The sequence below is a fragment of the Amblyomma americanum genome, chromosome 7 (genome assembly GCF_052857255.1).
Source record: "Amblyomma americanum isolate KBUSLIRL-KWMA chromosome 7, ASM5285725v1, whole genome shotgun sequence".
Taxonomy (NCBI): domain Eukaryota; kingdom Metazoa; phylum Arthropoda; class Arachnida; order Ixodida; family Ixodidae; genus Amblyomma; species Amblyomma americanum.
In genome coordinates, this window is record NC_135503.1 from 6,958,578 (window position 1) to 6,983,091 (window position 24,514).

The following is a 24,514-nucleotide window of genomic DNA, read 5'->3' on the forward strand; positions in this document are numbered from 1 at the left end:
CTAACTCTGCTTGTGCATCCACGGATTTTGTAATGCGAGGCGCCCAGGTACCTTGAGCATTGCCAAAACAGTAAGAACCAGAAAGGAACCAAGACAAAACATGCATCGATGCTAATTTTCACCTAATATGCCTCCGACGCTCGAACAAAGCTCTGCGTTCTAGAGGTGAAATTATGCCATGGGTACACTTCGAAAAGACACGTACTTGGATATTAAGTTTAAAAATATATATGCCTGTTCTGGCAGGTAATGGAAGCTCTCTGTATGTTGAAGACTGTAATTATAACGCTCAGTAAGCACAGAGGAAGAAAGACAACGATGAAACGGTGCAGCGCACAGCGCGCATCAGTGTCTGCGTACAATGCCTGTGCGCAAGTTCACGAAACGCTCACCACAGACCGTTCTTCTGCGCGTGAAACGATCGTTAAGTGCATACGAAAGGCCCAATCAACGGCACGTATTATATGTCGATAACGGGATTTTTTGCGGCTCGGCAAGCATATCGCCTGGACGTGAAAAATCTTGTGTCTTGTGAATGGAGAGTATCAGGTAAGCTTCACACAGACAAACGCCATCTGGTCAGCAATGTACCGTTAGCACTCACGCAGCTTTTGCGATCACGCCGGCATCGGCAATTGTTTACTGATGTTCTAACAGTTATTCTTTAAAGGAGTAAGTCGGAGCGCTTCGAAACTGAGAAATGAAGAAGAAACACTACGGAACAAAACAAGAAAGAGACAACAAAGAAGCAGGCCTCAAACTTCACGAGCTATGACAACATTTTTTCTTGCGTTTCATAAAAAAAAACATTTTCGGCACGCTAGATCGGTATGTGGAAGTGAAAGTATCACATGTCCTTGTTCTTTTAAAGGTAGCTAAGAAAACCGAAGCACCGAAAAAAGGAGAAGAAATAGAAAGTGAAAACTACACACAGACAGAAATACTTAAGCCTCCTACAAACTTTCGGCGCTCGCTCGAGCATAACAAGAAATGCTGGAACAATTAACTAGCACAGACGTTTCCAAAGACGTTAATTTTAAATTTTAAACAAGTGATCAAATATGACGCACAACAGATACATTTGCATAGTCGCTCGGCCCAACAGGCACTTAGTTTTATGAATGACCGTTACCGCCCACAATAAAACTTTTTTTTCGCACCATTACTACGTGTTTAAGGGCTTTGAGGAAAAAGATTAATATCATAATCGCAGTTTTACAGGTGACACTTATAATAGGCAAAATCTAGAACAGCAAAATGCGCTCCTCAATACATGTCTGCTTCTTTAGCGTCCATAAAATAAACAGTAAGCTACCGAATGAATCACCCACTCTTGTGAATGTGCTTTCGTGGTAAATATCACACTGAAAGTAAAAACGGATCCAACAAGCTGATTTCCACCACAACGCATCCGAAGCAGTTTCAGAGGGTAAACGAACTGAGCTCTTCGACGATACGTGGCGCCCCACGTCCGCTTGGCGGGTGCAAAGCTACCAACGCCAAGCGTCCGAAACGGCCATAGCGTAGTCTCGGCTGATACAGTGATGGAGTCACGCCTCTGCTGCCACAGCACTACGAACAAGCACGATATGTATTCATTTTCTACATGAAAGCGAATGCCGGGAACAATGAATCCGACGCAGATGTGCATCTTCGCCGGGATGCTACAACTGGTTCCAGGAACTCCGTCAATCGGTAAGGCTAAAGCTATTTATTTCGGCGACTGTGTCAAATGAACGAGTGATAAACAGACCGTAGACTCAAGCCCAGTGTTGTGCACCGATCTTGCAAAATTTCTCATTTGGCGTGGTCTTCACTGCAGAACCTCCAAAGGTCAACCCGTTTTCCTTTTTCAAACGCTGGCGGGCCGGCGAGAAAACGACAGTGACATGTATGGTCGCGTCTGGAACGGCGCCCATGAAGTTCATTTGGATGAAAGATGGCAAGGAGCTGACGGAGACGAGCAGCGTCCGCTTCAAGCACGAACAGGGCTACTCGATGCTTTTCATCGAGCCCGTCGAAGTGAACAGCGGAGGCAACTACACCTGCGTAGTCAAGAACAGGGCGGGCATCGACTCGTACACGACGTTTCTGGATGTGGAAGGTATGTGCCGAAAAAAATGTTTCCCCGACATACACGTCAAATTGCGTTGACGAATGCAAATACTGCGTGCACGAACATAGCATAGACGACAGGCTGTGATAGCAGCGTTCGTCTTGTCGTTAAATGCTCGCACGTGCGGCTGCCGTGCGCAGATGTTATACTGAACCAAGAAACTAGAGGGATATGTTAACTGTCGCGTTCGTATTTCACAGCGTCTCCAAGATGGGCTGAGACCCCTGGAGACCAGAAAATGGCATTCGGAAGTGAAGTGAAGCTCAACTGTCGAGCTACGGGATCACCACCCCCAGCAGTTCGATGGGAAAGGTTTATAGGTAAGCCAATGACATTCAAAAGCTTTACCTTTGTTGCGCATATTCAAGTCGTTGTAAGTAGTGCTGACGAAGTTATTGCTAAAAAAAGTCAAAGATATGTTGTCCGCCATAAACCATAGAAGTGACTCATTCGTAACGTGCGCAAACAATGAGCCATGGAAAACAAATTTTGAAAACAGAGTAAGAAAAACTTTTTTTGCTTTGTTTTGTTTTCACTTCAAGCCAATTTGGCCTGCTGCGCACGCTCTCGCTACTGGAAACTGTGCACACTTTCATAAAGCAATTGGAAGTTGCGCCCTTCGCAGACCTTCGCGTTCCTTCTCCTCCTGTGTCGTCTTCCGCAAGAAACAACCACCTCGCCCAAACCAACGTATTAATTAAATTTTGGAAGTTTCCCAGAAGTAAAAAAATACAATATCAAGCTGGATCCGCAATTCGCGTCCAGTCGGAAACCATTCAATCCACTCTCGAACGCCAGCTGGAAAATGCCTTTTCCAGCTAGCTACAGTCGCGAACTTCATTTGATTCTAGTTGGAAAATACCCCTCCAGCTGGCTCCAGCTGGAATCTTTTCCACTTCGAGCTGGAGAGTGCTTTTCCAGCTGGAATGCCTCTGTATTCATGTGGGTTACTCGCCCGGGGACAGCGCCGAGAATGTTCTACAAGCGTCCCACAACTTGCAGAGGCTACGCAGGCATGGAAGAAGCTGCGAACGGAAGGAGAGCGCCTGGACATACCCAGAGTGACGAACAACGAGACTGGCAGGTACCGATGCACGGCTGTGAATGGAGTGGAACCAGACATACGCCACGACTTCCTTCTGTCCATTTACGGTGAGCAATCTAAACGAACGCAAAAGTATACAGATGCCCGCTTGCTCATGACACCGGGGCTCGGTTAATCTGCCGCTTGTTGTTCAAGACTTGATAAAAGGCTGCAGATACAAGAGAGGAAGAATTTCCTGGCGCATTTTCGCCACCCTCCGAACTACGACTAATGCGGCATGTAGCATATTCCGGACGCGTAAGAGCGCTTCCACAAGCTGACGGTACGCGGCGCCTCGAGTCCATGATTTGCTAGCTCTGTCCTCGCACAAGCAGATGCGGCCTGCCGCTTGCTTCCGCCATGGCCACAGAACCAACCAAGCCGCTGCCTATTCGACTCCACGGCGCATTTTCATAAGGACCACGTTTCAGCAAAAAATTTACGTCGCAGTGTGTGTGTGTGTATGTGTGACTCCGTGTGCTGTTTGAGCTCGCAGTCTTTGAAGCATGGTGAATCGCGTGCCTCCGAGCGCTCTTCAAACCTGGAAGTGCGCTTGTTTACTCGCGCTTCTGCTCGCCGAGGAAGTGCTCCTTCTCGGTAAGTCATGTTTTAATGCATACCCGTGTCAGAGAGAGCATGTGGTGGCATATAGCGTCGAATGTGAACCTCTCGCAGGCGCGCCCAAGATTCAGCCTTTCAGCTTTCCGAGCCGGCTCAAAGTGCTCGGAAGGACGTCGGTCATATGCACGGCTGCGGACGGAACGCAGCCTTTCACGTTTTCTTGGCTCAAAGACGGCTCCTCAGTAGCAGCCGTGAAGAATGTGCGCGAGGAAAAAAAGAGTGACTACTCCGTACTGATCATCGAGCCGGTGGAAGCTGTGAATGCCGGAAATTACACATGCATCGTGAAAAACAAGGCGGGGTTCGACAGCCATACAGCCTACCTGGAAGTCGAAGGTACCGGTGACATGCACTCGCGGTGCCGTATGAAACTACACAAGTGTCGTTAAATTGACCTCTGTCGCAGCCCCACCAGCATGGAAAGGCGTTCCAGGAAACACGGACATTGTACAGGGGAAAGAACTCGTCTTGTCTTGCAAAGCGCACGGATCCCCTACGCCCAAGGTGACGTGGCTCTTCAAAAAAGGTCGGTGGTGGCATGAAATGTGTGGATTGACGGTAAAAAAGACGCAAAAATCAACTAGTTTCGTTCTTCAATTGCTTCGCAGGAGAAGCCAAAGACTGGGTTCCTGTCCAGAACACCGACGCACACATGACAGTGCGGCCTGATGGAAGCCTCGGTCTGACCACGGCTCAGGAGTCGCACAACGGAGACTTTAGGTGCAGCGCCGACAACGGAATAGGAAAGCCCATCTCGCACACAATCGCAGTCAAAGTCCGCGGTAAGATACTCAAACACGATGAAAACAACTGCAGTCATCTCTGCCGTTCACAAAAAAAAAGACTGTTTAAAATGCTAGTTATGAAACCACGATACAATTCTGGCGAATAACCTTATTTGGTATCATTGTAAAGTGCAAGCTGAGAGCGACTTTCTGTAGTTCTTCCGAAGCAGTTTTTTTGTACAGCTAGAAATAAAGCAGCGCAACCAAGTACGAGTAGCAACAGGAAACTGTGGAGCTGCTTAGAACCAAACTCTGACACGGTGTGGCGCGCTGTGTCCATGGTCGCCGGGAAAGAAGCAAGCTGCGTAGGATACGACCACGGCTTTTACTTGACGTTCGCTACGGCCCACAGCACGTTCGTACTAGCCAAGACTGGACAGCTGCGCTTTTCGACCGCACCAACGCAACACAGAAGGAAATGCGCCTTCCTCTCGTTACATTCGCTCACTGCATGGTTCTGCTGCTTCTCGGGCTTCTTTCACCGCTGGCAAACGCAGCGAGCACCAGCAAAGGTGAGACGGTATTTACTTGCCTCCTCGATGCGTGGCTTATCCTAGCAATACAGCGACGCTTTAAGACGAATCTGCCGGGTCTCACTGTGCCTTGCAATGTTCCTGCTTTCAGTTCCTCCTAAGATCGTGCCGTTCCACTTTCGAAAGACCATAAAACCGGGCGAAAATGCCAGGACGACCTGCCTGGTGGAAGCCGGCGACGCTCCGATGACGTTCTCCTGGCTTCGAAACGGCATGGACGCCACTCTCACAAAGAACGTTCACGTTAACACGCAAGCGGATTTCTCCATACTGAACGTCAGCCCAGTGGACGCCACGAGCGCAGGAAACTTCACGTGCATCGTGAAAAACAAGGCGGGCTTCGACAGCTTCACGGCATACCTGGACGTCGAAGGTGAGATATAATGGCAAATTACTATTTATTATATCCATTTATTAAGGTTTTTGTAAACACATGTATCCGACAAAAGGCCCCTTTGGCACTCCTGTGCCAATGAGCACTTTAAGCAAAGCTGAAATTTGGGCGAGTTCGTATGCATTCATTTTACGGGAGCAGCGCAACAGTGGCGGGATATAGACAAGACAACAGAGTTGTTAGTCAGCGCTTGTCTTGTCTATGTCCAGCCACTGTTGCGCTGCTCCCCTAAAGTGAACACTTTAAGCGGCGGGTTAAACTGTACAGCATCGCAACTAGACGAAGATTTTATAAGAAAAGTTTTCTCATAAAAAAAAAAGGAAATGGCGCCAAATAAAAAAAAACATTGTATGGCAGCACCAAATTGCGAACACGCAGCCTCTGCAAGTTATATGAGGAAGTATGACGGGTAATTATGCTCACCATGCCAAAAATAAAAATTGACAAATACGTCATATAAAAGATAAGCAAAGAAAAACTCCGAAAATGGCCAACACGTATGTAGCAATACATTTTGCACAACAGGGGGTACATGCGTTTGTCTCAACTCGTGGTAGATGAAGTGTAGAACGCTCATATCTGCACCAAATCCTGCAGTTCTTCACACGCAGGAACCACAAAATTAATTCATAGAATGAGGTATCTGAAAGCATGATATGAATGCATGGAATACAAGACGTCTCGTTTCCAAAACTAGGAAGCACAAAGTACGCAATGAGGCTTTGTCCAAAGAAAAGGCCTGATGTCCGCATCGATGTCCAAGAGTGAATGCAAGGGCTGTGCACGTAAGCGGAAAAGCATATGTTGTGCACGCATCGGGGATGTCACAGAAGTAATCTGATGGCAAGAATAGGGCATTTACTCGTTTTCAAATTTCGCTAGCATCAGCGTTTCTAGGCTTTCACCTTCTCTGCAGAGAGAATCTCGACAGATTCGGAAGCCCTCACCGTGTAGAGCAAACTTAGTCGAAGTTCAAGCTTCACTCGGCTAACACGGAGCGGCGCACCTTGTCCACAAAACACAGTCTTTCACACGACTCTGATGCTAGGCTTCCGTGTACAATATGGCGCATCAGTGTGTGCTAGCGGTTCCGCTAACAGAGCTGGTTTAAGGTGTCCTCCACGGTATCTGCTCAAAAACATCATTCGGCGTACCCAAGGTGTCAAGAGCAACTATGTTAATACTCCTGATCACGACCTTAAGTTTGTGCGCGAATAGTGTGTGCTCCGAAAAAGGTAAGCCAAGGACGACTCGAATGTTTACCAGAGCTGGCAGCGCATCTCAGTTCCGCACACTTTCTTTAGTGGCGCCGAGGATACAGCCGTTCCACTTCCGCAAGACGGCAAAGCCTGGGGAGACCGTGAGAACTACGTGTGTTGTGGAGGCCGGCGATCGTCCCATGACGTTCTCTTGGCTAAGGAACGGGCACGACGCATCTTCAGTGCCCAATGTCAAAATAGACACGCACTCGGAAGTATCGCTGCTGACGATTTCCCCCGTCAGCGCGGCGAGCGCCGGAAACTTCACCTGCATAGTGAAAAACAAGGCGGGCTTCGACAGCTTCACCTCGCTTCTAGAAGTCGAAGGTAAACAGTGTGAAGGCCGCAGTCACCACATCTGGTCTTAACGAGACCTCTAAAAATTTCCCGCAAGTAGATTATTTATTTGTATAGTGTTTTCAACAAGAAGGACAAGCTGAAAGCTGGCTTCTCTCCATAAGTAACGATAGCATGTGGAGTTTAATGTCCCGAAGCCGCACGTGGACTATGAGGCACACAACATTGGAAGGCTCCGAATTAATTTTTATTAAATAATATTGACGTCACAATGCACATGGGCGTTTTTGTCTCCGCCGACAGTTCAGATTATGAGAGAAATGCGTTAGCGCTCTCTGCCATACTCTTTTTGGCTGCACAGATTCAAACAAATCATGATCAAAATAAGCCCTGCATGGTTCAGCCCATACAAAAATGGTCTATATACAGTCTACAGACTTCCTATAGACTCTACTGCTTTCCAATAGATATTACTTTTTGTCTATTCGTAGTCCATAAACTGTCTATAGACAAAAGTCTACAAGTGTATGGTCATAAATCTATAGATTGTCTATAGACTGTCTATAATATTTGTATTGCCTATAGACTGTTTACTAGGTTGTCCATAGAGAGTGTATAGACTTTATAGGCAGAAGTCTATGGACAGTTTATAGACTGTACAAAAAAAATTTTGTAAGGGAGGCAACAGTTAGCACTTGTGCTAGCAAAGAATGCACATAAGTTACGGCAAGATGGCTGAGGCTTAACTCGTGCAACATGACTTTGCGAAAGTTTCAGATATGCCGTGATATGAGATGATGCAGTCGTTTATAAAGTGTATCGCGAAGCTCACAAGCCGGCGCTGCCCTTTCAGCTCCGCCTGAATGGAAGCGAGAGCCGATGGACAAGGCCGGCGTCGTCGGAAACACGGTGCGCATCGAGTGCCTCGGATCCGGTTCCCCTTCGCCAAAAATGAGCTGGCACGTTGAGGGAGGTAAGCAGTGTCATTGTCACGACTCCAGATGAGCGCAGAACGCTTCATACAACTGTTATTTACACGACGTCGTGCAGAGGATGGCCTTCGGCAAGCCGTCAGCGAGGCGATTCCATCAAGAGCCACAGTGCATGCAAATGGAACCCTGGTCCTTCACGACTTGGACACAAGGGACAGCGGGCAGTACACATGCACAGCCGACAATGGCGTGGCGCCTGTCCTAAAGAAAACGATAACGCTGAAGATAAACGGTAAGGACGGGAGGCAGCAAAGAGCGATATCGATCAAATGCAATTTCGCTGATAGCAAGTGATGAGCCCCTCTCTATTGTTTTGCTATCTGTCGAAATGTTGACATCACATTCGCGCGCCGAGCAGCACGGCTGCTCCAGGACAAAAGGCGCGAACGACAACCTCTGCGAAAAGCAAGCTCGGTAACATTGTTCTAGCCCGAACGCGCTGTTTGTCGCTCGAAACATCCCTTCGTTCTTGTGCAAGACGATGGAGACCGCAAGAACTGTCACATAAAATCCTACAAAACACCGAGAAGCACCAAAAGACCTCGAGTTTTCCAACTAATTTGTACTGGCATTATACAGACGCAAGGCCTTCTGGGCAATAGCTGTATTCCCAGCAGTCGACGACATGTGGCGCAGCATGTCTGTCAACGCGAGTACGCGATCAAGCCAGCACCGTGAAACGCCATTCGTGCTGGCTACTTAGCGCATTCGCATCCTCGCTATGCCACACGGCCCGACAAGATGCGCTCAGGCGTCGCCAAAAAGCTGCTCAATCGCAGTGGGAAACGCGTTCAGGCTCTGCCTGAAAACCGCAGCGACGGTTCAGCTTCTGCTCACCTACGCAACGTGCCTGGAAGCGAGCAGCGTCAAAGGTGAGCTGCGTGTATTATACCAATCTCCGTTAAGTCAGTGACACGACGCATACTCATTCGCACGGTTTCTGCCAAACACGCAGTCACTCCCAAGATCATCGCCTTCTCCTTCGCGGGAACTGCAAAGCCTGGAAACAACGTCCGGACTACGTGCCTCCTGGCGGAGGGAGACATGCCAATCACATTCACCTGGCTCCGCAACGGTGTGGACGCGTCCCATTCGAAGAATGTGCACATCGTGTCACACAGCGATTTTTCGGTGCTCAGCATCAACCCCGTTGATGCGCAGAGCGCCGGAAACTACACCTGCATCGCCAAGAACCGGGCAGGGTTCGACAGCTTCGCGGCGTACCTCGACGTTGAAGGTAAGGCACCGTGCATCTGTTTATACACAATCGTTTTCCCGATGCTTGATTGCAACATTCGAGGGTCGAAATGTGACTGCTCTGAGATGTATAACTGGCTTTCACGGACTGGCACAGTAATGATGGCTGCGCCGAACCTGCTGAGCTCGTCATATCATTACCAATCGACACACAGATACGAAGTGAAGCACCGATCAGCCAATCAAGTTTCCTGCGAGAGGCTAAAATGTTGCAGAAAAAAAAGAGGGGAGGGGGACAAGAAAGGTTCATAATACTTCCAGAAACTCCCAGCATCGCGATTTAGGACAGCCAAGAGGACCCCACAGAGAAACCTTTATGAGCAGATGTTTTGACAAAACCACTACTGCGAAGCACAGGGACAAGTGTTGTGCCTACGAGCAAAATGTCAATCTGTCACGTCTGAATTTTCTTTTTTCACAAAAACAGAAGAAAAAATTGAGTAAAAAAAATGCCCTAAGACGTCGTCATATACTGATACCCTTGGGCTACAGCTACGCTGCAAAACAAATTTATGAGTTCTGACACACTTTTACTACACAAACAATGCAACTAACGAAACCATAAATGCTGCCCGGAGGCTTCTTTTTCCTCACCTCTCGATGAATTCGTGCTTTCATTTTTTTTAGCACCTCCAACTTGGTTACGAGAGCCTCAGGATGTGGGCGGAACACTCGGCACTAAACTTGTCATTAAGTGCGCAGCATCTGGTTCGCCCACGCCGACAATCCGCTGGTTCAAGCTTGAAGGTTCGTCCTTACTTCGTGTGCTTTCTACTCAATCTTTTCACTAAATATTACTTTCCTTACTTTCCATCCAATTCACAGGAGGCGGGTCTCTGCTTTTCACAAAGTCAGCACTACCTAAAAACCAAAACGGGTCCATGGTGATCCTGTCTTTGGAGACGCGAGACGCTGGACAGTACGCCTGTGAAGCTGACAACGGCATCACGCCGACCCTGAGGAAGACCATCACCGTCAAAGTGAATGGTGCGTTCACGCAACATAAAGGTCGAGCTCTGTTGCAACTCAAATCTAGTATACTTATTTATTAGAAAAAATCGCCACTTCTGCATGATTACTGTTAGATAATGGCGGCATTTTGTAACTAGTGGAGCTCTGCTCTATCACATGCTGCGACTCGCGTCAGCAACTAACACCGTTTTTTCCCGATATGTGGCGCCTCGTGTCCATGCCATTACAGAGGAGCCTTCAGTGCGTTCTTTGTATAGTCGCGCTGCTCAGAAACATTAGACCAACCAAACAGCCACGCCAAAACTGTCACCAGCGCCGAGAGGCCACCTCAGACTACGGCAGGCTGTTCGCCATGCATGCACCCTGCTGCACAACGAAGATCTGTACGCAGCTGAACATCATCGCCGCCAGCTTTTTCCTGTTTCACGCCGTCTCGCAAAGCAAAGGTGAGTGAAATGTAAACGCACAGCCTGCACAGTGTTTGCTGTGTTCCATATCATAGCTGCAATGCGCTCGCCTCGAATTAATGTTCGAAAATCTTTCAGAAGTACCTGAAATACGACCATTTAGCTTCTCCAAGAACATACCGGTTGGCGGCAAAGCACTCGTTACCTGCTTGATTACGTCCGGAGCACAGCCAGTTACGTTTTCATGGTTGAAGGACGGTGACTCTTTGAGCACGGTGCAAGGAACGCGACAGAAAGCGGATCCCGACTACTCTGTGCTGCTCCTGGAGCCCGTCTTGCCTTCGCACGTGGGGAACTACACGTGTATTGCGAAGAACAAGTTCGGCTTCGACAGCTACACAACTGTTCTGGAGGTGGAGTGTAAGTATTGATACTTCAAAACCACTCAGCTTACGGCTAAGTTCGCACACAGCACAATAATGTCGTGTTATTTTTTTTTTCACAGCTTCACCGATGTGGAAGAAAGTGAGCGGCGACATTTCAGTCGTAATGGGCAAGACGCTTGTCATGGAGTGTTTGGCGGCCGGATTCCCACATCCGTCGCTGACGTTCCGTAGGACCGCAGATAAACATGGTGTGTTCTCTAGCATGTTACATCGATATTTTTTTAATGTGCTCTATACAAATCTCTTTTTTAACGCACGATGTCTAAGATATCACTGCACTCAGATGCTTTATAACAGGCGTTTATAACGGACAATTCAAAACACTGTGGCGAATGTGACATAAGTCAATGTAAGTTTCGTTTGTACTCCGTCAGGCAACCCTGTGGACTTCAGGACGGCAGATGAGCGGCTCACTGTTCATCGCAACGGCACCGTGACCATCAAAGAAGTATCCACCAAAGATGCGGGAGCATACACATGCGAAGCTGAAAACGGCATACCACCCAACATTCAACACACTGTAAATGTCGCCGTACATGGTGAGAAACGAAAAATTTCAAACAAAACTCCAGCTTTGGTCGAAGACGGAATGTCTGACAAGATATCCAACTTTCATACCATTCCGCGCTTTTCAACTACTAAACTTTCATTCTTGCAGTGTAGTCCGGAGAAACATTTTCTGCGAGCGGTTTTGATGAAGAGAAACTTACAAACGAGCACTCGCATGACGATTTTCATTTGTAGCACGAAACAAGAGTCTGTAAAATCGCGCGTTTTAACGGCAATTTTGTGTAGTTTGCCATGCTTACGCAGTGTGTCGCGATGAGTCTGTCATCGCGTAGAAAGCCTACCACTGGCGTCGCCAGGGTGCGCATGGCAAATGTTCTTTCTCTGCGTGCCTGTGGACGCCACCAAAATGCCTCGCTGCCCAGTCAGTACCACCTCTCGAATTCTGTGATAATGTGACCTGCACCATCACCGCAAAGAGCGACAATATGCGAACTTAAGATCACGTCGGTGGCGCCTCTGGCTCGTTGCGAAAGTAGCCGAGAACTGCCTGAAGGAACGACGAGCATGGCTGCGAAACTCCTCACCTGGTATTTACTAACAATCCTGTGGCGAATTTATCAAGCCGGTAAGTGAAGATTTATATACTAATCCATGGCGCATGACGCGCTAAACCAGACTATGCACAATATTACAACCTGGAATGTTTTCGCAGCCGCAGCAGAACCACCCAAGCTGCAGCCATTCTCGTTCCCTGGCTCAGTGAAACCAGGCTCTCGCGCCTCGGCAACGTGTTTCACAACATCGGGGACTCACCAAGTGACCATGTCCTGGCTCAAAGACGGGAACGACATAAGCGCCGTGAAAAATGTATTTGTGGAAACAAAAAGAGGAGTTTCGCTTATTCTTATCGAGCCAGTCGAAGTTTCCAATGCTGGAAACTACACCTGCATAGCAAAGAACAGAGCTGGGTTTGACAGCTACACAGCGGTGTTGGACGTTCAAGGTACAAGCCATGTTCCGAAGCTCGAAACAATTGCAAATGAAGGTTTTCTTATGTGTTTTGGTTATTCTTCTAAACAGCCCCACCATCTTGGAAGAAAACTCCGGGAGACGTCAGAGTCAACATAGGGGACCGCGCCGTTTTCGAATGTTTGGCACACGGCTCTCCCGCACCAAAGATCAGCTGGAAGAAACAAGACGGTGAGTGGAAAGCAAAGCATGCACGCTTGCGCACAGCGCACTGTTAATGCTGATGGACATATGTGTCCCTCGTCTTGTTTTTTTCTCGTAGTTCTAATAAACACCGGCTCAAGTGGAAACGGCACCCTACTCATTGACGAAGTTTCAAGTTCCGACGGTGGCCATTACATCTGTGAAGCAGATAACGGCATCGCACCAGTCGCTACGCACGGCTTCACGGTCACTGTCAACGGTGAGACGGGCATCCTGGCATTGTTATATGCGACATTCTCTTGAAGGTACACATTCTGCAGTTTGTCCATTCCAAGAAACGCCGCAAAATGCTGAACTTTTGCGACTTCTTGCTCTACGCTAGTACTTGTAGGAGCATGGGGTATTCAGAATGAGTAATGCACGAAGCCAACGAAGTGTTTCATGAACACAAAGCTCGCGTCGCTTGAATGAAGTTGAAAAACGCAGCAAGCTCGCAAACCTCCGAATATCCTCCACTGAAGCGACGCTCCCGAGCTCATTATACAACATGTGTGCCCACAATCGTGCACAGCCGTCCGGCAGCATCCTTACATGTTCGAGTAACAGCAAAGATGTCTTCAAAAACGCACGCTTTTTCTGGGTTTCAGCGCGTAATAGCAGTTTCCTACGACATGTGGCGCCGCTTGTCCGTGTGCTAAAATCTCGATGAAAGCCCCCTGGCAGTCAATCCGGGCACTAATGCCAGCGACGGGCCATGGCTGTCACAACAAGACGCCACACATAAGTTCACGGCTTAGTTTCCCAATGTTCCCGACGAATGCACACTGAAATCCCACAGAGAAGAAACAGCAGCCACTATGAAACTTCTGCCATCAAGACCCGCGCTCCTCGTCTTCTCTGTGATTCTTCACATCGGAATACACCACGTAGAATGCTCAAGTGAGTGAGTGCTGTATGCTGCACCAAGCATGTTTCGCTCTTCTCCCATTAGATCGCAAGCATAAATTTCACAATGAATCCGACGCCGCAATAACAAATAACCGCCAAGCGCCGGGTGATTAACGACCATTATCTTGTGCACCATTTTGCAGCCCCGCCAAAGATTAGGCCATTCTCCTTGTCCAAAGTAGCAAGCAAGGGCGAGAAGATTAGCATTCTATGTTTTGTCAGCGAAGGGACACAACCCTTTTCCTTCTCGTGGTCGAAGGAAGGCAAGGATCTGCAGACGACCGAAAATGTGAAAGTGAAGACGGAGTCAGACTTCTCCTTGATGATCATCGACGCTGTCGACGAAAAAAGTGCCGGAAACTACACCTGCATCGTCAAGAACATATTCGGCTTCGATACCCACTCCGCCTACTTAGACGTGGAAGGCAAGTTCTCTCTTCTCATACTTAAGTAAACGTTTCTAAGAAGATCATCCTTGGACTTACATCAAGAGCTATGCATTTATCCAGATGGGTTCTCTGTTGCTGTTTACGTGGCTACTATAGGCGACCATGTGTACGGTCACTACCATCTACGAATAACATAAACAGATATAACGCTTCGAAAATTTTCAGACTGATTATATACAGAGAACAGAAAATTGGGCAAGTTGCCACGTGTAGATGACACAGCATAAAAGGACCACGAGCAGTCGCGTAAACTCTTCAGCACTAAATTTTCTAATCGACCACGACCCTCATATACGTTTCAGCTAAAAATACGGCGACTTATTCTGTTTTCTTCAGCACCGCCATTATTCAAGAAAACAACAGGCGACACGAACGTTGTCCAAGGTGGCAGCGTCGTCCTCAGCTGCCACGCCACCGGCTCGCCGAAGCCCACTGTAAGCTGGTCGCGACCGTCAGGTATGTTTCCAGGCAACTTCCTCCATCGGTGTATGACTCGGAGGCGGGATCATTGAAAAACTTAATTTCCACGCAAAAACGCAGGTACTGCCATCGAGCTCGCCCTCCCAGCCGCCAACAGTCGAATGCAGGCTTCTCCCAACGGCACACTGCTCATCGAAGCAGTCACACCAGAGGACGCCGGGAAGTACACGTGCAGGGCCCACAACGGTCTGGGATCCGTCAGCCACTCGCTGCACTTGCACGTACGGGGTATGCAGCGACGCTGTCGCAGGAATAAGCGCAACAAGCCTCTTCCACGAAAACACCACTGTGGAATACACGTAGTACACGGCTTCTGAGCAACGTATGCCCAACCAAAGCAGCCTATTCCATCGAAATCACTCTGAACAGCATATTACTAGCACTCAAAATTTGCGACACGGCGTTTAGAGCAAAAATGCGACAACTACGAACATCGAAAACAGGAATACAGAGAGGGCAGAGCCGCAGTCAGGATTTTTTTTTAAGGAGGGACCCAAGGTTAATCACTTAAATCGGGGGAAGGGGAAACCTTTGAACCCCCGCTCTTTAGCAGACAGGTGCTTGACACAGAGTACCTAATGTGCTAGATAGGTGCTTGCGATAGAGTACCTAATGTGCTACCAGTTAACCAAGCTTGACGAACCGTACAGAGTGAATCGGCAAGAATGAACTTGCCTACGTATTCCCTAGTCCGCACGTGGCAGCTTCATGCAGCTGTTTCTCCCTCTCCGCTCTCACCAACACCATTCCTTCCTTTCACAGCGTCCACCCTAGCTGCTGAGACAGATGCTGAGCCTTCATTTGCTCATAACCAGCCCCAACACCGCAAGCGGAATCAGCTTTAAGAGTTCTCGTACACACGGGGGCGAAAGTCAAGAAACTGTTAGGCTATTGAAACACGAAGTAAGGAGATGCTTCCCCCCGGAGTCACACCAACGCTGATAACATTCACTACAGGCGACACGGCACAACCCAGACAGAGACAAGGCAAATTTCACCTGACAATGTCGATAAACACGGCTTCCGCGCAACGCAAGACCGCGCTCGTGCGGTCTCCTCGTTCCGATTGTTACCACGGGCCACTCGCTGCCGCGTCTGTGTTTTCGACGACAGCAGAGGCCACCGTTAACGACGACGCGGCCGGCTCTTTTTTTCCCACGTCCCACAAGCGGCGACAATGTGGTTGGTTCTCGCTCCCGGTCGCCCCGTGGGGAGCGCTGCCAAGGCCTGTCTCCGCAGTTGCCTGCCTCTAGCACCCACTGCGCTTCTCTCTCGTCGCACGCGTACGAGAAGAACAGATGCACTGCGCACTCGGCATGCGCTGCGCCTCGATCCGCTTCTGCTTCTTCCTGGCTGCCATCCTCAGCGAGGCAAGCTCCGCAAATGGTGAGTACTCGTGCTCTGCGAATAAGAGCCAATTTTTTGTTCTTCTGCGCTAATTTTTTTCTCCTTTTCCTATTTTTGTCCCTTAATCCTATCGCAAGTGGAATGAATGTCTCAACTGTCGAGGGAGGAGGCTAAGTGCTATAGCAAGCTGTACGGGGTTGACTACTCGGTGAGGACACCAATATCACCCTCCTCGCGATCCTCCATTGCAACACCTTTACACCACATCGCATATCGTGCAGCCTGCGCTCCGGTTCAGAATTGAAGAAAAAAAAATACCGAGGTCAGAGACGCGCAACCTAAAAGCATGATGAAAAATGAAGAAAATATGGTAATGAAAGTCTGCCAGAAGCCTTTCCCTCACAGCTGTGCCATCTTACAAGTACTAAGCAGCGCAACAAACTGACCCGGTCGGCTCTGTGCCCTTAGTTTCGCAACATCTCGTTACTCACCATTAATCACAGCAGCGGCAGCAACGCCAGCCAACTTGCGTTACGTTACAGACATTAAGGTCACGCTCCGGTTTGCAGAGTGCGCGTAATTTAGCTCGATGCATGGCAGGCTTGGTGTCCCACGGAGATTGTTTCATGCACGTTGTTTGTAATTCCCGCCAGCAGTATTAAGTTTAATGCAAACCCATCCCAAAGGGGCCGCCGCGGCGGCTCAGTGGTTATGGTGCTCAGCTGCTGACCCGAAAGAGGCGGTTCGATCCCTGCCGCGGCGGTCGCACCTCGATGGAAACAAAATGCTACAGCCCCGTGTACTGTGCGATGTCAGATCATGTTAAACAACTCCAGGTGGTCTAAATTATCCCGAGCGCTCCACTGCGGCATCCCTAATACAGTCGCTTTGGCACGTTAAAACCCATAAACTATAGACCAAACCTTTCCAAAGGCTGCAGCCGAACCAGCAAGTAAATCTTCGTACAGAATCCGCGACTAATCAACCAGAATGTAGAGTGCAGAAAATTTTGCGAGGTGAATGAAAAGGCACAGGAAGCGCGCGCCTTCAGCACCACAGCTTTGCAAACTTTAATGTGCGAAACTTGCAAATTTATGCCACATGAATGCAGAGGAGAAAGAAATCAAGCAGAGAAGGTGAGCTCGAACTGAAGGTGCTGCTCAATCAATAAACCCCTACTCAGACGTGGCCACTTCTGACTAAACGCGTCAAGTTACGAGACAGTCGCGTATAGCAGAGCTATATTAAGAACGGTACAGTCTGAAGACATTTTTTAGGAGACAGCCGGAGGTATTCACCCAGCCAGACTAAATGCTCCGTCACGGTCTTCTTTCGCCGGCAGGTGAAGACCACATACATTTTGCACAAAGAACTACTTGGCAGACTAGTCTTGTCCGCATATAACCAATGGTTTTTAGAACGTGTACCGCATTACACGACAGAAGGAAAGGCTTAACTAGCACGCCAATAATAATTATTTGTCATCCAACGAAGATCGGCCGATTCTGCGAGGTAGTCTTGCCATTGAGTTTTGAGCCTTTTAGTGCTCTTTTAAATGTCGAAGCAAAGTCAACGCTTATTTCCACGCGCGAACTCTATGTACATGTTCGCCCTCTTACTAAGGCTACAGTGCACACGATATACGCCGCAAACAAAGCAGTGCAGCGAGCCTCTCGAACGCGCCGCGCTCGAAGTTAACTGAAAACAGCGTCGTACACCCTCGCAGAGGAACCCCCGGCGATAGAGGAAATCATCGCCTCGACAAAGGTCAACGCCGGCGAGAAGGCGACCGCCGCGTGCCTACTGAAGCGGGGCTCCGAGCCGTTGACGTTTCAATGGCTGAAGAGCGGCGTGGACGCTTCCCTGCTGCCCGACGTGAGGGTGAAGCGCTTCGACGACTACCTGGTGCTGGTCATAGAGCCGGCCAGCGCGGAGGCCTCGGGAGACTACACGTGTGCAGCGACCAACGCTCTCGGAAGCGACACGCGCACCACGCACATCGAAGTGTCAGGTTGGTGCGTGTGCCAAAATATGCTCTTTCTTATTTCATCATCAACATCAGCCTGACTACGCCCACTGCAGGGCAAAGACCTCTCCCACGTCTCGCCAATTAACCTTGTCCTTTGCGAGCTGCGCCCACCCTATGCCTGCAAACTTCCTAATCTCATCCGGCCCCCTAACTTTCTGCCGGCCCCTGCTACGCTTGCCTTCCTTTGGAACCCCGTCTGTCGCCCGTAACGACCACCGGTAATCTTGCCTTCGCATTACATGCCCTGCACAAGCCTATTTCTTTCTTTTGATTTCGACTAGAATGTCATTAATGTTCCCTCACGCACTCTGCCCGCTTGCGGTCTCATAATGTTACACCTATCATTTTTATTCCCTTAACTCGCTGCGCTGTCTTTAAGCTGAACCCTAATCGTTAGCCTCCACGTTTCTGCCCCGTAGGTCAGTACATAAGATACGGCTGCTGTATGCGTTTCTCTTGAAGGATATTGCCAAACTGCCATTCATCATCTGAGAGAACCTGCCATATGCGCTCCACCCCAATCTTATTCTTCTAGTTATTTCGCTCTCGTGATTCGGATCTGTGGTCACTACTTGCCCTAAGAAGATGTATTCCCTTACCACTTCCAGCACCTCGCTACCAGTTTTAAACTGCTGTTCCCTTCCAAGAGAGGTTACAGAAATCGATGGTCATTGTGAGCTTGAGTCAAAAAGCAAGCAACACTTGAGAAATGATTGCTAGGCCACGACACTTTAACTCATATGATGCATAACGTTCAAATTAAGGCTACTTTCACTATACGCGCTAGTACACTATACTGTTGGCATAATGCGCCTAGTAAGTAGTAGTGAATTACTTGTTTATTATGTACATGCGATTTTGACATTGTGAACATTTCCCTGACGCTTACGCGCGAAACGTGCAAGACAGTTTAGAACACAGCAGCAGCAAACAAGATTAGATTAGCAACGCTGACGACAAAAACATCTTGAGCACGTGGTACAGGGCACTCATATGCCCACTAAGTATTACAATAAGAACGTTTAGGAGACTCTGAGACTATGAATCATTTACAGACGCTGAGTGTGGCGATTCCTTTCGGCTTTAAATGTAATTTTCTTTCCCCTGTGCTCATCGCAGTTGCACCGGAGTGGAAGAAAGTGCCCGGCGACACCGAAGTGCGCCAGGGGCACAGCAGAAGCTTCCAGTGCATCGCGTTTGGTTCGCCCAAGCCGAATATAACATGGTCCAAAAGGGAAGGTACTACAATCAACATTTCCTTCACGTACCTCGTTTTCCTAACGGACCCTGCTTCAGCAATGAAAACCGGAACTGCTACTTTTAAGCTCAAAAACAGAGGCTAACTTTGTCGCACTGCCTTACAAGTTTTCCACTTAAGTAACCAGCAACTCAAAACGAGAATATATCACGAAGCTGCAGCCAAGAAGATTAAGCAGAAGTGTAAACCCTGTCCTGGAAATTTCGAACGCGTTGTGAGCGGCTTGGTGGTATCTGATACAGCAGTCTAGTGACACCAACGACCAGCATGCACATGTGAGCCACTTTTTGTGTTTGGAAGCAGTTTGCCTTGCGATTTGAACGTCGAAGGGTTGCAGACTTGTCAGTGCTGCAGCTAAACCTGACCACTCGCGCTCCACGAGTATGACCAGAGTTGGACATGCTATCAAGAGCTGCGCAGAACCACCTAAAACTGGTAGAGGACAAAGGGACGCGGTAAAAATTAGCGGCCAAAGCTGTCAATGAGGTTCTGAATCGAAAACGACGATAGCTGTCGTGTTCGCTGCACCACTGCCTGCCCCCAAGTGAAATGTGCCGCCTGTACCGTTACGGTCACAGCTCTGACGTTGAGCAGGAAAGCGAGGGAAGCCGCACCAAGAGCTTACACGTAGTGCCCACATTTCTTCGCGTGCAGGAGAACGCGATGGCTGGGCAGCACTTGGGCAGGACTCTCGGATGTCATTCCAAGCGTCGACCATGACCATCCCAGACGTACAGCCTTCGGACGCTGGCATGTACTCCTGCGTCGCCAGCAATGGCGTCGGGCCGGGAATCATGGCCACTTTCCGACTCAGCGTCACCGGTATGGCGCACACCCCGTTGACAGTGTCGCGGACAACATATCGAACACTAAGTAAACTTTAGCACTGAACCATATCATGGTGGAGCACAACTGATCCGGTCATAGCGGTCCTCACGTCAGTATCAGCTAGGATGAATGTGAGTGCCGAATAGCCTCGTCTGTGAAATATGTCAATGCTGTATCTGGTCACGCCTACAGGGGTGCGGCAGGCATGAATGCGTTGCACCCATCACTGGCGTATAATTCACTGTTACGACCAACTCAGCAGAAGCATTCAGAATTTTGCGTTGTCAAACCACTGACGTGCGTTTCATGAACTATCACTGCCTACGTATACCTGTATATGTACCTGCATGCACTGTTATGAGCATCTCACGTTGCGTTCTGCACACGTCCCTGCAATCCTTCCAATACTGTGCCGGGTGTTGACGCTGACAGTGGTTTGTATACGCTGATAGCAACAAATCTTAGAGTGGCCAAAGCGCCATATGGCTATGCGAACACACACATTCAGACTTGACAGCTTTAGAGCACGTTTTAACGTCACCTAAAACACATTTCACCAGTGCGACGCTTGCGAGTGTACAACTACGGTACTTAACCGTACGTTATAAGGCCCCTGCATACACTGCAACACAACGCCTTACCAGAGCGCTTGGAACAGGCGCACCCCGGTAAGGCATCATGTGAAGGTGCCTCTAAGAAAGCGAACTCTTACCAGCCGCACGAAAAGCGCGCCAGATTATCCGACATCGACACCTGAATGCTCGCGCTTAAAAAGATGGTAAACTGCGGTTGAAGTAACAAGCTTTCGCGTCCGGCACATTTGACTTACAAAGTGTGCATCTTTCCTCAACGGGCAGCCAGCGTAAAAGCGCCCATTGCTGGCAACTTCACCGCATCCGCGAACCCAGGGCACGCCGTACGTCAAAGACTGTTATCATTTTCTCTCGATATGTGGCGCCTGCTGTACCGCTCAAAACAGCCCCTGCACCGCTGACGCCTTACGGTGTGTCAGAAAATATGTGTTGTGTGTGCACTTGCACCCATGTTTCACAGCACAGCGCGCGCTCCGCCGGTAAATACTCCTTAAACTGCCCAGCTAAGCCACGATAAGCATTTCGAACAAGCATGCTGGTGAACGCGCGAGCTCCGCGGGCGGCGGGCGATACAATCGCGCTTCTGGTAACAACGATTCTTCATTTCACCATCTCCGGCTGCAACGGTCAAGTCCTGTCGAAAGGTGAGCCTGCTTCTCCGCACGACATGGCTGTTTTCCATGTGGATGCAGGGCCGTTTTTCGCCTTGTCTGGACAGCTCTAGCTTCCAACACAAACTTACACTTAATCAGGCCGATGTGTAGTGTTTCAGTGCAACGGTACAGTGTCCCTGTCTGATTTCTCAAGCTTATATACATGTCCTGACATTTCTAGACGGTACATATAAACAGCAGATGCAAGATACTGAGGAAAGGTGTGAAATTACAACTCAGTGGTGTCCTGGCTAAATTGCAGGCGCTGCATGGCTACCTTGCCTTAGATCTCTTGCTTGAGGAACACGGAAATCCCTACTGGGTCAGCCGAACATTGTCAGCCGAAGCTTACTCCCTTACATCACTGCGCGGTTCGCGAGCATGTGCTTCGATGGCAGTCACCAAAAGCGCTAATCACGAATACGAAGAAAATTTTCGCGAGCTCTACTACCTAGTATATTCCAAAACGGCATTCAAGGATATCCTTTCGCCTTTACACATTGTTTTGTCCGAACAACATAATGACTTAACTTTTCCTGTCTGTTTCAGAGGCACCCGTGGTGACCCCGTTCAGTTTCCCGACTGACCTGTCCGAAGGCGCGTCCGCGCAAGTTCTTTGCGCGATCTCAAAAGGGGCACTCCCAGTGTACTTCACGTGGCTCAAGGACAGGAAAACCGTCAGCGGTGACAACGTGAAGGTGACCACGTCCGAGAGATTCTCGGTGCTCCAGGTCTTGTCCGTGTCAGCTGCTGACGTGGGAAACTACACCTGCTTCGCAAAGAACTTGCAGGGCAGCGACAGCTACTCCGTCAAACTCGAGGTTAGAGGTGGGTTTCGACACGCGAAGTTTGAAGAGACATTATGCGCGGCGCAACGGCACGACGAATACAGACACGAACGAAGAGAAAGTCATGTGCCCGTTCGATTTGATTCATTCAAATTAAGCACACTTATGATTCCATGCTTCGTCACCAGCCATCTGGCGAAGGTTAACGAGATAAACCAATGTTGCTCATTTGCCATTCGAGGGTTATCAGTTAATGTGGCTACACCATTAGATGTGCAATCCACGTAAGGCTACCTAAGCAGCTCATACCGCGTGGCACTGTAGAGACCCTGTTTCTCACGCTGCCGACGCTTATTTGGCCATGCGCGAGATCCAGCAACAAAACAGGACAAATCTCTCCTTTACAGCGCCCCCACGGTGGCTGCGGGTGCCCTCCGACGTGTCAGCCTTGCTGGGAAGCGAGGCCAAGCTGTCCTGCCCCGTGGCCGGACACCCGGCTCCCAGAGTGACCTGGAGCAAGCTGACAGGTACGCGCACTGAAGGGACAAGCCTGCCTTTCGAGCCGGCTATCGCCACATCAACGTGGCAGCTCATTCGTTTTCTCGCTGCGGGAAGTAACAAAGGTCCCATTGCTGTTTGTCCCGCATTAGCCACTGCCAGAACTAATCTGTCAGCATCTTTTTTATTTTTTACGTCTCGCTAGTGTCCACTCGAGAATAGTAACCACTTGAGGTGAAGGAACGCAGTAGAAAAAAAGGGGCTACATCATGAAAACTCGAACATCTGATTTCGTGACGCAGTAATTTATTCATTCGGCGCAACTGGCACCACTGCGTGCACGCACCCTGTAATACCGCCCAGTAATCTTTGGGAAAGATTTCACCGGCCAGAACAATAAGTGCATTTAGAAGGAGCCCCAAGCTATGTCGTCGCTCAATCCGTCTCTTACACCCCTGTCGCACGCGCACGTTCTTTACTCACGGAGTCAACGCTCACGGAACACAATGCACATCGGCTGCTGTCATACGCCCACACTTAAGCAAGATCGCGCCCGACCCTGCTTGGCTGGACTATGGTTCCTCCAAAAACGACTGAGGTTCTCGAGCACAATCGAAAGCGGGCGCTGACACTCTCGCCCCCACGGAGCTATAAAAACAAAAGCAAGGTAACAAAATAAACGCACGAATTTGAACGTACAAATTGATTAAAAGGAATGAGAGAACATCTTTAGTGCGCTATGCCTTGTTATGGAACCGCTTATTTATAGATAATCTCAAATCCACGCTCCAGTGCCGGTCCAGACAAATATGGCGTCTCGATATGAGCTCGGCGGCTAGCGTTGCGTCTTTGACTGACAAATGCATACACCGACATCACTCGCAACCATCACAGGCCTGAAAAATCTGGAGCGACAGCAGAACTGCTGTTCTTGGCAGGACCGGCTCGATGACCTGCGGCGCCAGAACCGGAATGCCGCTGTGTACGGCGAATTAGCGGAAGCATTGCGCATGAAGCCCTTTGCTCCACAGTGCTGAAGGTGCACCAGCATGCTAAGAATGTCGCCGGAACATTTGGCGCCGCCCATTGCATATGAGGGCAGCTAATCAATGAGCGTTTATAACGACCGAGCAGCACGGAGATGTTCCATGGTGCTTGAAAACCTCGACGCAGATGGAGCTCAAATAAGATCGAGAGTGCCCGTGTGACAGGGGGGTTAAAAACCTCCACACTTATTTACGGGCATCGAGCCTCAAAAATCTTGTTAACAAAGAGATAGTCGCTTGCGCACACGGGAATGCTCTCTAATCTGGAAAAACGTATAATACGAACAAAGAAAGCCCCGCCGCGGTGGCTCAGTGGTTAGGGCGCTCGACTACTGATCCGGAGTTCCCGGGTTCGAACCCGACCGCGGCGGCTGCGTTTCGATGGAGGCGAAACGCAAAGGCGCCCGTATGCTGTGCGATGTCAGTGCACGTTAAAAGAAGCCCAGTTGGCGGAAATTATTCCGGAGCCCTCCACTACGGCACCCATTCTTCCTTTCTTCTTTCACTCCCTCCTTTATCCCTTCCCTTACGGCGCGGTTCAGGTGTACAAAGATATATGAGACAGATACTGCGCCATTTCCTTTCCCCAAAAAACCAATTATTATTATTATTAACAAAGAAAACGCCTTGCGACCGCGCAACTGACACAGAGCCAAATGAAAAATGAAAGCTGCATTAATCAAAGCATGATTAAAAATTCAAGACCAGAACCCGGTTTTTCTTTCTCCAAATAAGCGAAACTTATAAAGAG

At 49.1% G+C, this 24,514-nt stretch overlaps 3 protein-coding genes and 1 long non-coding RNA gene across 13 annotated transcripts in view; 3 read left to right on the forward strand and 1 right to left on the reverse strand.

Annotated features, from left to right (window-relative positions):
• The window catches only part of LOC144098358 (uncharacterized), a 115,504-nt gene extending 99,683 nt beyond the window's left edge, over positions 1–15,821 (reverse strand). The window contains exon 1 of the long non-coding RNA XR_013307175.1: positions 15,722–15,821. This is a non-coding gene — a long non-coding RNA (uncharacterized LOC144098358). The remainder of the gene's footprint in view (positions 1–15,721) is intronic.
• LOC144096789 (neuronal growth regulator 1-like) lies at positions 1,491–3,336 on the forward strand. The gene is made up of 3 exons (XM_077629671.1): positions 1,491–2,104; positions 2,317–2,436; positions 3,119–3,336. Exons 1-3 carry the CDS (start codon positions 1,894–1,896, stop codon positions 3,334–3,336), a joined length of 549 nt encoding a protein of 182 aa, XP_077485797.1. The 5' UTR covers positions 1,491–1,893.
• Positions 3,539–24,514, forward strand: part of LOC144098351 (cell adhesion molecule Dscam1-like) — a 46,983-nt gene continuing 26,007 nt past the window's right edge. The window contains exons 1-4 of one of the 9 annotated variants that reach the window (XM_077630926.1): positions 3,539–3,797; positions 3,876–4,157; positions 4,228–4,347; positions 4,430–4,603. In XM_077630926.1, coding sequence (XP_077487052.1) covers positions 3,707–3,797; positions 3,876–4,157; positions 4,228–4,347; positions 4,430–4,603 — 667 coding nt within the window. In that variant the 5' untranslated portion in view covers positions 3,539–3,706. Of the gene's footprint in view, positions 3,798–3,875; positions 4,158–4,227; positions 4,348–4,429; positions 4,604–8,075; positions 8,314–8,432; positions 8,954–9,036; positions 9,319–9,965; positions 10,086–10,163; positions 10,326–10,597; positions 10,757–10,855; positions 11,138–11,222; positions 11,352–11,537; positions 11,703–12,050; positions 12,299–12,385; positions 12,677–12,753; positions 12,874–12,964; positions 13,106–13,410; positions 13,786–13,937; positions 14,220–14,579; positions 14,700–14,783; positions 14,952–15,969; positions 16,110–17,796; positions 18,086–19,218; positions 19,339–20,011; positions 20,180–20,211; positions 21,423–21,980; positions 22,260–22,626; positions 22,747–24,514 lie in introns of those variants that run through there. The other 8 variants (XM_077630922.1, XM_077630925.1, XM_077630929.1 and 5 more) reach the window with 8 other exon arrangements.
• Positions 4,752–8,160, forward strand: LOC144098356 (cell adhesion molecule DSCAM-like). 2 transcript variants are annotated; one of them, XM_077630935.1, is made up of 3 exons: positions 4,752–5,118; positions 5,231–5,512; positions 7,943–8,160. In XM_077630935.1, exons 1-3 carry the CDS (start codon positions 5,025–5,027, stop codon positions 8,092–8,094), a joined length of 528 nt encoding a protein of 175 aa, XP_077487061.1. In that variant the 5' UTR covers positions 4,752–5,024; the 3' UTR covers positions 8,095–8,160. The 2 variants fall into 2 exon arrangements, with proteins under 2 accessions (XP_077487061.1, XP_077487062.1); XM_077630936.1 differs by lacking the exons at positions 4,752–5,118; positions 5,231–5,512 and adding exons at positions 6,550–6,768; positions 6,838–7,119.

What these genes read in the sequence shown, in the direction of transcription:
- LOC144096789 (XM_077629671.1), top strand. Translation starts at nt 1,894, where the DNA reads ATGGTCGCGTCTGGAACGGCGCCCATGAAGTTCATTTGGATGAAAGAT. An exon ending in GACGTTTCTGGATGTGGAAG is followed by an intron (nt 2,105 to 2,316) that starts GTATGTGCCGAA and finishes CGTATTTCACAG; the next exon opens with CGTCTCCAAGATGGGCTGAG. An exon ending in TCGATGGGAAAGGTTTATAG is followed by an intron (nt 2,437 to 3,118) that starts GTAAGCCAATGA and finishes CACAACTTGCAG; the next exon opens with AGGCTACGCAGGCATGGAAG.
- LOC144098356 (XM_077630935.1), top strand. Translation starts at nt 5,025, where the DNA reads ATGCGCCTTCCTCTCGTTACATTCGCTCACTGCATGGTTCTGCTGCTT. An exon ending in CGCAGCGAGCACCAGCAAAG is followed by an intron (nt 5,119 to 5,230) that starts GTGAGACGGTAT and finishes TCCTGCTTTCAG; the next exon opens with TTCCTCCTAAGATCGTGCCG. An exon ending in GGCATACCTGGACGTCGAAG is followed by an intron (nt 5,513 to 7,942) that starts GTGAGATATAAT and finishes CTGCCCTTTCAG; the next exon opens with CTCCGCCTGAATGGAAGCGA.